Here is a 15,585-nt window from a genome sequence, read left to right as displayed (position 1 = left end):
ATTGCCTTTGGAACTAACCACAACATGTGTTAGGGACATTCGGCCAAGTAGCATATTTGAATACAATAGGGCTTGACACGAGCTGGAATTGAAGTGCAGTTTATCTTAATACTGTAGCTTAGCACATAGTTTCTCTCAGAACACCTGACGTACAGGTACAAGTAGCACAGCATGTATCAAAAAGAATCATCCGATTTAAAGAACAAATCATAACTACTTTGTTATTTGAGATATATGCGCGCACACTACACCGTTGGAAATAGAAAACTCTCGAGTTTTACATGGTTCTCGCTAGGTAGCAGCAGTGTGCGCCCACTTCAGTTCTAGTAAAAACGGTGTCGGGACAACAGAAAGCGTTTTGTGTTCTGCATTTTGCGCAGTGCGGGTCAGTAATAACTGTTCAGCGTCACTTTCATACTAGCTATGGTGTGGATCCTCCTACAGCACAGAGCATTAGATGATGGCTTGAACAGTTCCGAGAAACAGGTTGTTTGTGTAAAGGCAAACTGCCGGTCCGCCCCCAAGTGTCTTACACTGACGTCGAACGCATCTGCCATACATTCACAATGAGTCCGCAGAAATCCGATCGCCGTGCAGCTCGACAGCTCAACATGCCCCTGACGTCCGTCTGGCGTGTGTTGCGTCGACCTTTACACACGAAACCGCACAAAATCAGCTACTGCAAGTTCGTCGTGAAGGTGAAAAACAACAACGTGTGGAGTTCTGCAATTTCGTTCTTGGTAAGATGGAGGATGACAGTTTTCTTCCACGCTTAGTGTTTAGCCACGAGCCAACATGCCATTTACATGGAAAGATGAACCGTCGTAATGTGAGAATACGGGGTACGGAACATCCACACAAAGTTGTTCAACATGAGAAGGATTCGCCAAAATTTAACGTGTTTTATGCACTTTCCCGGGAAAATGTGCATGGTCCATTTGTCTTTACCGAGAACACTGTTACAGTAAGCACATATCTCGATATGCTTGAGAACTTTCTTTTCCCACAGTTGGAGACTGATTCGAACGACTTGATTTACCAATAGGATGGCACGATGGCATTTGGAAGTGCGGGAATTTTTTAATTGAAGGATTACTGAACGATGGATCGGTCGCACTGGACCAAATGATCCTGTCTTACATTACTGGCCTCCAAGATCACCAGATCTAACTGTAAGTGATTATTTCTCGTGGGAGTTTATAAAAAAACTCTGTTTATGTGCCTCCGTTAACAACAGCACTTAATGAACTGAGACATCGCATATCAGCAGCTGTGGACGCTGTAACTCAAGAGATGCTCGCTGCAGTGTGGGAACAATTTGAATACCGTATTGACAAATAGCATGCATCTCAAGGGGAGCATATTGAACAGCTACGAAAAGGTATGAATAAAACTTTTTCATCAAAAAACGAAATTAATTGTATACGTTCATTAGTTTCAGAAATATAGATGTGCCAAATCGGATGATTACTTTTTAATACGCCCTGTATTATGACAACGATTTTTATTTGTATTGTTTTCTCAGACTAGTATTTGGGTGATGACTCTGTTTGTTGCTGAGAGATGAAGTCTTGTTAGCACAATAACTCTCTGACAATATGTTACCATTTGGTGCCATTGCTTTCATCAGGCTCCACTCCTGGGAAACCGTACAATTCAAAAAATGGTTCAAATGGCTCTGAGCACTATGGGACTCAACTGCTGTGGTCATAAGTCCCCTAGAACTTAGAACTACTTAAACCTAACTAACCTAAGGACAGCACACAACACCCAGCCATCACGAGAAAGAGAAAATCCCTGACCCCGCCGGGAATCGAACCCGGGAACCCGGGCGTGGGAAGCGAGAACGCTACCGCACGATCACGAGATGCGGGCAAACCGTACAATTGTACAGACTAATAATGCCCTCCAACCAAACCCTATACCATATGTGTGAAGTGGTTTTGTTGTACCTCTGATGTCAATGCTTGACGGGCAATGTAGAATATAGCAAGAGCGACAACATAAAAATGTAATTGTATGTTCTAAAGTGTAACCTGACTCGGGTGGTCGCTACGTGTCTACGATAGGCAGTCCTGTGTCTGTGACCGAGCGAGGTGGCGCAGTGGTTAGACACTGGACTCGCATTCGGGAGGACGACGGTTCAATACCGCGTCCGGCCATCCTGATTTAGGTTTTCCGTGATTTCCCTAAATCGCTCAAGGCAAATGCCGGGATGGTTCCTTTCAAAGGGCACGGCCGACTTCCTTCCCCGTCCTTCCCTAATCCGATGAGACCGATGACCTCGCTGTCTGGTCTCCTTCCCCAAAACCAACCAACCAATCCTGTGTCTGTACTGATGAAACCGCAGCATACCACTCTGTCGGTCTAGTAGGAAGAAAACAGTTGTCGGTGAACGTGTAAGCGGGTAAGACAGAGCCGACAATTGGCAAATTAATATTCAAATATCTTTTCCTTTGGCAGGCTTACCCGAAGTACGAGTTCGAATACGGGGTGTCCGACGGGCACACAGGGGACCACCACTCCCAGAAGGAGCACCGCGACGGAGACGTGGTGACTGGCGAGTACTCGCTCAAGGAGGCGGACGGCAGCGTGCGCACCGTCAAGTACCACGCCGACAAGTCCGGCTTCCACCCCGTCGTGCACCACTCGCACCACGGTGAGTGACTAATATCAAAAATATCTACTCGTTTGTCTTTTCCTAAGTCTCCAAGTCGTAATTCACGGCAGATAACAGTCCAATCGTCTCTATACCGCTGTTAGACCAATTAAAGGACCACATTAATCTTCCTGGCAGATTAAAACTGTGTGTCCGACCGAGACTCGAACTCGGGACCTTTGCCTTTCGCGGGGAAGTGCGCTACCATCTGAGCTACCGAAGCACGACTCACTCCCGGTCCTCACAGCTTTACTTCTGCCAGTATCTCGTCTCCTACCTTCCAAACTTAACAGAAGCTCTCCTGCGCAGGAGTGTCCGCTGATATGAAACTTTCTGGCAGATTAAAACTGTGTGCCGCACCGAGACTCGAACTCGAGACCTTTACCGTGAGCAGGAGAGCTTCTGCAAAGTTTGGAAGGTAGGACACGAGGTACTGCCGGAATTGAAGCTGTGAGGACGGGGCCTGAGTTGTGCTTGGGTAGCTCAGTTGGTAGAGAACTTGCTCGCGATAATCAAAGGTCCCGAGTTCGAGTCTTAGTCCGGCACACAGTTTTAATCTGCTAGGAAGTTTCAAGCTCTTTGTTGTTTACGTCCTGTACCTGAAACATACATTTTGAATTTTTTATTTCTATTTCTCAGCCAACCCCAGTGCGATGTCCAAAGGTGTTCTCCATGTCTTTCAATGATTCTTAAACCTGCCACCCATTTGATATCTATTTCTAGACTGTGGTGGCTTACTATTGTTCCGTTATGGACTTCCTGTACTGAAAGCTAGGGCTAGAGTAAGAACAATAAAAGCATTAACCATGATTGCCGTGAACCAGAAGTTAAGATTTATCACTTCCGTTGCTTTTCACACGTCTGTAAAATGAGTTGACAAGGGATTTAAATGTGTCGGAAAGTTGAGATGATGATATAAGGTGCAATAGCTCTGCATCTCTTCCCATACAAAATTCAAACCCATTAGCCAATAAGCTCTAGGGCCATGGAACAGCTGTTGTGTTTTGACATACAAAATTCAAACCCATTAGCCAATAAGCTCCAGGGCCATGGAACAGCTGTTGTGTTTTGCCACCATTATTGTCCACAGAATTGACGGACAGGACTTCGACGTGAATATGCTTCGTTTAGCAACGAAACCAACTATCATTTGGATGGGCTCGTTAATAAGCAACATCGGAGCTTTTGGGGAACTGAGAATCCGCATTTCGCGTTCGAGAAATCTCCTCACCCTCAACGGGGGACCGTGTCGTGCACAATGTCAAGTCACGGGATAAACAGCGCGGTGTTCCTTGATCGCGCGGTGATTACCGAACGCTGCGTGAAGGTTTTGGAAGATGATTTCATTCCCATTATCCCAATTGACCCTGATTACGACAAGATGTGGTTCATGCAAGACGGTGATCGACTCCATTGAAGCAAGAGAATGATGTCCTGGAGGAGCACTTTGGGGACCGCATACTGGTCCTGGGGTACCTAGAGGCCACTGGCATGGTCCTCGATTGGCCGCCATATTCTCCTGATCGAAAGACGTGCGACTCCTTGTTATGGTGCTATGTTAAAGACAAGTTGTAGCTCAATAACACCAAAGCCATTGATGAGCTGAAAACAGACATTCAGGAGGTCATTGACAGCATCAGAATTTCGTTATTCGCCTGCGCCAAATCATCGGCAATGATGGCAAGCATGTCGAACACGTCATAATCTAAAACCGAATATCTGTAGTGACGTTTACATGTTGGATAACGTGTGTGCATGCCGTAATTTGTAACTAACTTACTTTCTTTTTCATACACACACATTAAAACGGTTTTACATCACCTCGGTTCCGAGAGCTCCGGAACCTGTACAGAAAATTCGAGTAGAGATCAACGTAAACATCATTTCCGTCCTTTTCATGACTCATGAAAACCGCACCGGTACCTCTTATACATAGCAGCACGTCTTCTGAGGTGTTGGTCCAGATTGCTGTTCACACCAGTACCTCTAATACACTGTAGCACGTCCTCTTACAATGATGTATGCCCGTATTCGTCGTGGCATACTATCCACAAGTTCATCAAGGAAATGTTGGTCCAGATTGTCCCACTCCTCCTCAGCGATTTGGCGTGGATCCCTGAGGATAAAATCAGAGAGATTAGAGCCCACACAGAGGCATACCGACAATCCTTCTTTCCACGAACAATACGAGACTGGAATAGAAGGGAGAACCGATAGAGGTACTCAAGGTACCCTCCGCCACACACCGTCAGGTGGCTTGCGGAGTATGGATGTAGATGTAGATGTAGATGAGTGGCTGGTGAGTCACGTCTTCCATCAACAGCCTTTTTCAATCTATCCCAGGCATGTTCGATAGGGTTCATGTCTGGAGAACATGCTGGCCACTCTAGTAGGCCGTGTACCTCCTACCTGATGGAATGACTGGAAGTGATCGGCTGTCGCACCCCGTCCGTCTAATGGACGCTGCTCATGCATGGTTGTTTACATCTTTGGGCGGTTGGTTCAAATGGCTCTGAGCACTATCGGACTCAACATCTTAGGTCATAAGTCCCCTAGAACTTAGAACTACTTAAACCTAACTAACCTAAGGACATCACACACACCCATGCCCGAGGCAGGATTCGAACCTGCGACCGTAACAGTCCCGCATCTTTGGGCGGGTTTAGTGACATCTCTGCACAGTCAAAGGCCTGTGTCTATGATACAATAACCACAGCCAACGTCTATCTTCAGGAGTTCTAGGAACCAGGGTGATTTTAAACCGTTTTTTGATGTGTGTAGTTCAATAATTGTCACCATTTACTTCGTCAGTGGGTACAATGGTCTTTATAAATGTTCAGTCACCTTGTGGCTATTCAGTTTACTTAGTTCTCCTGCCATTTATATTTTTATTTTATATTGGAGGTGTTAAAGTTCGTAAATATTTACCTTAATAAATTGTTCAAACTGAACACGATCAACGCTGTGCGGTCTAAGGCAGTGCAGTCATGGACTGTGCGGCTGGTCCCGGCGGAGGTTCGAGTCCTCCCTCGGGCATGGGTGTGTGTGTTTGTCCTTAGGAGAATTTAGGTTAATTAGTGTGTAAGCTTAGGGACTGATGACCTTAGCAGTTAAGTCCCACAAGATAAAAAACAAACAAGATTGACCACTATCTGCATTTGTTTTTGTTACAGGACATGCGGCAGGATCTGCGATAGGAACATCTGTCGGTGCTGGAAATGGCTTGGGCTATTACTAAAATACTAAACTTTTTTGTAGGAGAATATCATCGAAGAAACCACCTTCAGTCCCAGCCATTTCGCATACCAATTGCAACAACCTGTCTGCATATCAGCATTGTACATACCTGTTATTAAATATAAGATTTTATTTGCAATATGTTTTTTACATGTTTGAGAAATAAAACAATTCTAAATCTCACAGGTGTCATTTTGTTTCAAATTCATTTTTGCTAGACTTTAAAGGAAAAGACGATTACTTTTAGAACAAGGAAAGTCTGTAATTAAGTCCTCGATTTTCTAGTGTGGTTGCGGAATAGATGCCTTTTAACTTATGAGAAACTTACAGACAGTAAATGAAGTGGGAGACGCATTACTGCTGTGATATTAAGACAGCGCTGCTAGCTAGCACCCACATTTTTTGTTCTTGTTGTTGTTGTCCGCGACAGTTGAAGATCTGACATAAGTGAGCATTTTTTACTCGATCGTTTAACTTGATAGCGCCTTCTGTTTGAGTGGCTGATTTCGTCATCATCCTTGAGGTATTTATCTTCACGTGATCTTTGTTCGAGGTTCACACCCGATGTTTGCTTTCAAGCTGCAATCTTAGCTATACAATTATATATCAATTTTACAATCCTCAATGTCAGTGAGCAGATTTCTGTACCAAAACGCGGACGCAGGAAACAGCATCTGAAAAGTGTTACCTAATGAACTGCTTCATAGACTTGTATTGTGATGCCAATATATCTGTGCAGGTTTTGTTTTTCTTTTGCTATCCGGCTACGAACAATAAAATTAAAATGGGGTGTATGAAAATTTATTTCAGATGGAAACCTTAGTAGTCTCTATATTCCTATTGACATAATATTCTGCGGCTCTGCATCTCATTATAGATCGGCAATTCATTCTGAAATTGCTGGGAGCGAATAGTTTAGCTAACGCCACACTGTATGAGATTTAACAGGAAAGTCTATGGACAGAATATTATAAATTCTGTGAAACAGATCACGGTACATATATATTTCTTTGTCGAGTCGGTAGCCATGCCATCGATGACGACGACGAAGAGAATAGCAGCACAAAGAAAAACATTCATTGTGATCAAAGGCACCTTTCTGTGTAATATAAAGTAATATAACATTGTGTGTGGCTTAGCGGATTGGAGAAACTGTATCTCTGATATTTTAGCGAATGGAGCATAGTGTTTCGTAGAAAGTCAAGCGACACACGTGTCGGACTGTGTAGTGGATATATCGGCATATGTTTATCTCTCAATTTTTCTAGGGTATAGGAATCTGGTAACGTGATTCATTCGCCAAACAGCACAATACATTTTCGTGTGGAGGTGGAGAACTAATTATAAATTTTTCTGACTCTTTACCTGTCAATAGTGAAGAAGAGATACTTGTATCACTTTAACTCGCTCTCGTCTATTGGTGAAGTTCCTGTTCTGAACCAAATTCCTGTCTCTTTGTTTAATTGAATCGTGTATCCCGTGTTTTAACTCGAAATTATGTAAAGACACACAACAATGAAAATCAGCACATGTTACTCCAAAATTCTCAGTTAAATATTCACCTTCAGTGTTGAATTATCAATATATTTGACCCGAAATTTATCTTTTATACTGTCAAGGATCAAACATTCTAGAGTGACATTCTTCTGTTTTATTTTTTAGCGACTCTGTGAGCATTCAGTCGAGTTTGACATCATTTTGTAATTAAAGACTAATATAACCGAGCCAGACTTTGCTTTAAACACTATAGGAGCTTCTAGAACATGGTACAACGTATTTTCATTTCCAGGTCTGACAATAATCCAAAAATATTCCACATGATAAAAAATACCGTTTACCTGATTCCAGAAACTTGAAGAAATTTACGAAACATTCGAGAAAAATCATAGAATTGTAAGAAAGTCACGAAATTTATTTCGAAAAGATTTGTAAAATATCCAGGAAACACACAGAACGTTTGGGAGTAGAATTAGATTTCGATATATTTCCTTCTGAATTGAAGAATACTTCCCCGTTATTTAAATCTTATGAAACATCCAGCTGCTACATCGTCCGAGTCTCAACCTATGCCGCCTATCACACCCTAATCCGCAATGGAAGTCGCAGGGCTGCAATACACACATCCACCCACCCACCCACCTACCAACTCACGCACACATACACATACACGTACACATACACACTAAAAGGTGGCTACACTGAGTCACAGCGCCAGAGACTGCGCCAAAGATTATTATTCCGCCGCATCCACTGGTGCAGTGGTAGTTCAGAGGTTGCCATGGGCAGTACTGGTTGAGAGGATGTCGAAACCAGTATTAGTTCAGAGGATGTCGAGTGCAGTTGTTGTTCTGTTGGGCGAGAGAGTAGATGCTGTTCGGTTGGTGTAATGTATAGATGGAAGATGTTGCAAAGATCACAGTGTATATTTCGTCAATATGTGTTGTTGTTGTTGTGGTCTTCAGTCCTGAGACTGGTTTGATGCAGCTCTCCATGCTACTCTATCCTGTGCAAGCTTCTTCATCTCCTAGTGCCTACTGCAGCCTACATCCTTCTGAATCTGCTTAGTGTATTCATCTCTTGGTCTCCCTCTGCGATTTTTACCCTCCACGCTGCCCTCCAATACTAAATTGGTGATCCCTCGATGTCTCAGAACATGTCCTACCAACCGATTCCTTCTTCTAGTCAAGTTGTGCCACAAGCTCCTCCTCTACCCAATTCTATTCAATCCTCCTCATTAGTTATGTGATCTACCCATCTAATCTTCAGCATTCTTCTGTAGCACCACATTTCGAAAGCTTCTATTCTCTTCTTGTCCAAACAATTTATTGTCCATGTTTCACTTCCATACATGGCTACACTCCATAGAAATACTTTCAAAAACGACTTCCTGACACTTAAATCTATACCCGATGTCAACAAATTTCTCTTCTTCATAAACGCTTTCCTTGCCATTGCCAGTCTACATTTTATATCCTCTCTACTTCGACCATCATCAGTTATTTTGCTCCCCAAATAGCAAAACTCCTTTACTACTTTAAGTGTCTCATTTCCTAATCTAATTCCATCAGCAACACCTGAGCTAATTCGACTACATTCCATTATCCTCGTTTTGCTTTTGTTGATGTTCATCTTATACCCTCCTTTCAAGACGCTGTCCATTCCGTTCAAATGGTATTCCAAGTCCTTTGCTGTCTCTGACAGAATTACAATGTCATCGGCGAACCTCAAAGTTTTTATTTCTTCTCCATGGATTTTAATACCTACTCCGAATTTTTCTTTTGTTTCCTTTATTGCTTGCTCAATATACAGATTGAATAACATCGGGGAGAGGCTGCAAACCTGTCACACTCCCTTCCCAACCACTGCTTCCCTTTCATACCCCTCGACTCTTATAACTGCCATCTGGTTTCTGTACAAATTGTAAATAGCCTTTCGCTCCCTGTGTTTTACCCCTGTCACCTTCAGAATTTGAAAGAGAGTATTCCAGTCAACATTGTCAAAAGCTTTCTGTAAGTCTACAAACGCTAGAAACGTGAGTTTGCCTTTCCTTAATCTTTCTTCTAAGATAAGTCGTAGGGTCAGTATTGCCTCACGTGTTCCAATGTTTCTACGGAATCCAAACTGATCTTCCCCGAGGTCGGCTTCTACCAGTTTTTCCATTCGTCTGTAAATAATTCGTGTTAGTATTTTGCAGCTGTGACTTATTGAACTGATAGTTCGGTAATTTTCACACCTGTCAACACCTGCTTTCTTGGAGATTGGAATTATTATATTCTTCTTGAAGTCTGAGGGTGTTTCGCCTGTCTCATACATCTTGCTCACTAGATGGTAGAGTTTTGTCAGGACTGGCTCTCCCAAGCCTGTCAGTAGTTCTAATGGAATGTTGTCTACTCCGGGGGCCTTGTTAGACTCAGGTCTTACAGTGCTCTGTCAAACTCTTCACGCAGTATCATATCTCCCATTTCATCTTCATCTACATCCCTTTTCCATTTCTATAACATTGCCCTCAAGTACATCGCCCTTGTATAGATCCTCTATATACTCCTTCCACCTTTCTGCTTTCCCTTCTTTGCTTAGAACTGGGTTTCCATCAAAGCTCTTGATTTTCGTGCAAGTGGTTCTCCTTTCTCCAAAGGTTTCTTTAATTTTCCTGTAGGCAGTATCTATCTTACCCCTAGTGAGATAAGCGTCTACATCCTTACATTTGTCCTCTAGCCATTCCTGCTTAGCCATTTTGCACTTCCTGTCGATCTCATTTTTGAGACGTTTGTATTCCTTTTTTCCTGCATCATTTACTGAATTTTTATATTTTCTCCTTTCATCAATTAAATTTAATATTTCTTCTGTTACCCAAGGGTTTCTACTAGCCCTCGTCCTTTTACCTATTTGACCCTCTGCTGCCTTCACTATTTCATCCCTCAAAGCTACCCTTTCTTCTTCTACTGTATTTCTTTCCCCCTTTCCTGTCAATTGTTCCCTTATGCTCTCCCTGAAACTCTGTACAACCTCTGGTTCTTTCAGTTTGTCCGCAGCTCGTGGTCGTGCGGTAGCGTTCTCGCTTCCCACGCCCGGGTTCCCGGGTTCGATTCCCGGCGGGGTCAGGGATTTTCTCTGCCTCGTGATGACTGGGTGTTGTGTGATGCCCTTAGGTTAGTTAGGTTTAAGTAGTTCTAAGTTCTAGGGGACTGATGACCATAGATGTTAAGTCCCATAGTGCTCAGAGCCATTTGAACCATCTTTCAGTTTATCCAGGTCCCATCTCCTTAAATTCTCATTATTTTGCAGTTTCTTCATTTTTACTCTACAGTTCATAACCAATAGATTGTGGTCAGAGTCCACATCTGCCCCTGGAAATGTCTTATAATTTAAAACCTGGTTCCTAAATCTCTGTCTTGCCATTATATAATCTATCTGATACCTTTTAGTATCTCCAGGGTTCTTCCATGTATACAGCTTTCTTTCATGATTCTTGAACCAAGTGTTAGCTATGATTAAGTTATATTGAGGTAAAAAAAAATATTTCGCATTTCTTTAATGACAATGCCTCTTGGTCACAGGTTCAGTCAACAAAGCATCTGGCTCGTGTTCATGTATTAGACTTTTAATTCTGGCTTCTATGCGCAATTATAATATTTCTGGTTTTTCAATTAGTTCGTTGTAAATGGTGTTTAAAATATCATGTCGTATTGAGGAAGAACCGTACCAGATAGATGTATGTTGAGTGACACTACCACACGCAGAACAGTTACACCTGTGCTTTGTTGTTTCGTAGCTTTCATAGTTGTAGGGAACTTAATTAATCCATTGTGTTAGTGGAAATTTTTTGTCATTATTTATTTTATTCAGTCAGATTGCATGCTAATATTACTCAGGGCCAACCGGTTACGAGATTTCGTAACTGGACACACAGCTACTAAAGTTATTGCATTATTGCATACATTTCCTTTTTACTTAAGCTCCCATGCACGTGGCGACCTTGCCAGGATCGTGCCTTGGAATTCTTTTGATAGTAAAAATAGCAGACAGTAGTATTGTTGGTAGTAATTTGTAGTTTAGTAATTGTACTCTATATTGTATGTGTAGATTTGGTAATTGAACATTTGTGGTTGTCTTGTCATTCTTCTAATGGTATTTTTGTACAATTTAATTTTTGATGAGTCGTATATGGGTTTGACAATTTTGAGCATTTGTGAAGGTTTTAATTGTTCGTTAATCGTGTTTGTCGGGAAGCATTTCGTGTGGATGGTATTGTTGGTGATAAAGTGTTATATTGTGTGTAATTACCGTATAGTGACGAGTTTTGTATGTTTTGTAAATGGTTACGCGATCAATGAAAAAGGCAAAAATGATGGATAGTCAGAATGACGAAATTGTTAACATGGCGAACTCGCAAACACAGGAGAACAGTATGATGAATAATGAAGTAGAAAACAATTTAATAAGCCGGGAAAATAGTCCGTAACCAGTTCAAAATTTTTCACAATCAAAAAATTTTCAGAATACGAGATTAACGACTAAAGATTCTGGAATGGTATCGAACACAGATAGCTTTACAGCTATGACGAAGGAAGTTAGTTTTATGGGAAATGTTAGGGGCAAAAAGAATTTCGAACCAGTTAATATGGAGCAGTTGATGAATGCAATATTAAATTTGGCATCACAGTTAGGATCTGAATTAAAAACAGTGGCAACATGGTTAGAAACGGATATGGGAACAATGGAAGCACGGCTAGACTCACGAATAGGGACATGTTTTAAAAACATGAAAGATGAATTAAAGAAAGAAATTAGAGAAGAAGTACAACCGATTATGAATGCTCACAATAACAGATTAATTTCAATAGAAATTAGTCAAAAGGAACAGGATAGAGAACAGGAAGAAAGAGATCACGTGATAGTACAAAAATTTTCAGAGTTAAATCTTCAACACGCACACGATAAGGAAAAAATATTTGAAAGAATCGAGGAATCCGTACCAAATGACAGAATAAATAACCTAACACCACAATATGAACAGTTAACTACTAAATGTGTCAATACTGAAACCCGAGTCGCGACACTTAACGGAAGACGTAAATAAACAGAAAGAACAAATAGGTGACTTATCGGAAAGAGTTGAGGAGATTTCAGATAAATTGACAAGTCTTAGTTTAAATGGGGACAGAGATTCAGATGATACAGCTCCATTGCCATTTGCAGAAACAGAAGAGTACCAGAACATAAATAAACATGTTGAAAATCAAGGAAAATTAATGAACACGTTAAAAGGGAATTTGAGGCGTTAAGAAAGCAAGTTGAACAAATTGAAAGCGAAATCGTAGGAAAAGACAGTAGAAGAAATTTAGAATCACCGATAGCAGCGCGTTTTGAAGAAAATAATTTTTCATTTACGAGATGCAACAAGAGAGCGCCAGGCGCGCAAATTTGACAATAATCGACATTCGGACTGGGACAGACGCGGTAGGGCTTTGTCGCCACGAGGCGAAAACTTTGACTATTAACACTTTTTAACTGTTCGGAAATTTAGAATCTTTTGCAATTCTAATAATGACAGACATCCATGTTCACGGTTAGATCAATTTATGTACGCACTTCCGCCAAATTGGCCACTAAGACACAAACTGGAATTTATGTGTGACTATTTAGGTCCTCAGGGGATTCACTACACTAAGTGAATATGTACCGTAGCGTGCAGAGGGCCCCGAGCTGTAGTGGTGCTATTTCTCTTTTAGTTTTCTGCACTGCTGCCTACTCTTTTACTATTCTTTGTATCTATCAAAACAACTCTTCAACTATCAATCTATCCAGAAAAGGAATCAGTAAAGAATAACCGGATATGACTATTTTACCCAAAAGTGACAATTTTCAGTATACTGATGAAAAACGAACCGGCGACGCGCATGCGCACACTTATTAGAGATTGTAATAATTTAAATGCTTTTTATCATGCAGTTCTATCGGCATATTGGTCCGAAAACACGCAAGACAGAGTCAAATATAGTCTTATTATGCAGCGTAATTTTAAACAGTCAGAGTTCCGCACGCCGGCAGAATACTTTGAAGATATGATTCGAAAGAATCAATTCCTTTCCAACCCTTACAGCCCGACTGAATTAATTCGCATTTGTTTAACTAAGCTGCCACAATCGATAAGACACATTGCTTTAGCCGGAAGATGTAAGGACGACATTGAAACTTTTAAGACTTTGCTACAAGAACTTGAGTATGACAACGACGACGGAACTTTTTGTAATTTTTTCAGTAACGGCAATCACAATAGATTTTCAGAGAAAAGGGATAATGATCGGAACGGACGTTATAGCGGTAATTTTTAAAATGACAGACGGAACAGACAGGACAATAGATACAAGCCTTATGACAATAACAGACGTTCTAACAGAAATTACACAGACAATTATAATAAAGTAAATTCCTACCGGAATGATCAATCATACGGAAACAGTAATCGGTATCGTCAAGACAGAAATTATTCATACAATAGTAGAAATTCTTACTACAGGAATAACCAGGGTAGCAGATCTAACAATAATTTCAGAAGTGACAGTCGAAATTACACAAGAAGTAGTCATACAGATAGCCAGGAAAATAGAAATTTTAATAACAGACACAACCAAGAATTTACATGTAACAGCCAGGAGGGACCTAATTGGCATCCTACACGTGACAGAAATTCAGAGAGACAAGTGCAAATCGTAGAAATTGATCCGCGAAATGACGCGAATAATCAACGACGAGACGCAAACAATCGACAATGACTTGCAGCTTCGGCTTCTGGCAGCAATATAGACGGTTCAGAAAGTAATGACACTACGACTTTACACTACGTACGCTTGGAAGACATGAGAGATATTTTGCTAGACGAAAAGGAAAATAATGTAGACGCATTTTTACTTCCTGTTATTGAAATATGCGTGAGTAAGAATAAGTTCACTGCAGTTTTAGCTTCTGGGGGCCCATTGAATGTTATTAGTGAATCAGTTATTCGTATATGTGTAAGAAATATTGCTTGTCCTGTGTTACCTGTTTCTAAAACTACAATTCGAGGAGCTATTTCTGGAAAAAGTGTGGAAGTCAAACAACAGACCAACTTAAATTTCATTTGTCAAGGATATGAATTTTCTGCTAATTTTATTGTTGTTCCATTACTCAGTACATAAATTATATTAGGTATGGAGTTCCTTAACACACACAAGGCAATTTTAAACTTTAAAGAAGGAAGTGTGAACTTGACTGTTGCCGGAATGCCGAGATGTTTGAGAGTTTTCGAGTGTGTAACGAAATCTGAATCAGAAACAAATTGTTTAAAGTTTCTTACTTCTGACGTTTTCGCTGAGCATTATGACGACAATGTGTTCATTCATGACAACGACAATAGATACAGAGATGCGATGGATGATATGATTAATAGTGAAGAATTAATTAATGAAAGGTTTAACAAAGCTGAAGTGACAGATGACGTTTAACAAATTTATTTTGGTATACACATTTCAGTTATGCACACTTTGGTCCCAGAAAATGCTTTCATAAATTACGAGAAAATTGCTACTTCAATAATATGGAAAAACGATTCGATTTGTTCTTGCTAAATGCAAATTATGTCAAAAGGATAAGCCGCTAACTATTTCTCACAGAGAACCGTTGTTTCCTATCATTCCAGCGAAATTAAAGAAGATGGCTGCAGTCGATTTGTTCGATCCAGTGGTTCGTTCGACTAATGGTTTTGCGTACATTTTGGTAGTAGTGGAATTGTCATCAAAATATGTGTGTTTTACACCTTTACGCAAAGAAACAGCTCGTTCAGTATGTAATGCTTTCATCAAACATTTTGTTAAAGAAATGGGTCATGTTGATAAAGTTATATCAGATGATGGATCACAGTTTCGCTCTAAAATTTGGGTTCGTACTCTATGGCGTCGTAAGATTAAACCAATTTTCATTTCACTTTTTCACCCTCAATCTAACGCTTCAGAGAGATGGATGAAGGAAATCAATAAATTGTGTCGTCTTTATTGTCATCATAATCACAGAACGTGGGATCAGTATCTTCATATTTTTCAAAACATTCTAAATGTACTCCCTAATGATTCAACTTCTTTACCGCCTATATTGATATTAAAAATAAAGCACCGACAAATCGCATTTCTGAAATCGTTCCTTTTCCGCCTACA

General features: G+C 40.8%; 1 protein-coding gene across 1 annotated transcript in view; it reads left to right on the top strand.

The window, feature by feature from the left end:
* LOC126101297 (uncharacterized) overlaps positions 1–15,585 on the top strand; it is a 557,599-nt gene that overhangs the window by 460,449 nt on the left and 81,565 nt on the right. Inside the window, exon 3 of the mRNA XM_049911976.1 lies at positions 2,464–2,659. Within this exon, the coding sequence (XP_049767933.1) occupies positions 2,464–2,659 (196 nt within the window). The remainder of the gene's footprint in view (positions 1–2,463; positions 2,660–15,585) is intronic.

This window comes from Schistocerca cancellata, chromosome 9, assembly GCF_023864275.1.
Source record: "Schistocerca cancellata isolate TAMUIC-IGC-003103 chromosome 9, iqSchCanc2.1, whole genome shotgun sequence".
NCBI lineage: Eukaryota > Metazoa > Arthropoda > Insecta > Orthoptera > Acrididae > Schistocerca > Schistocerca cancellata.
The sequence above is the reverse complement of the archived record's forward strand: the minus strand, read 5'-3'. Positions and strand labels throughout refer to the sequence as shown.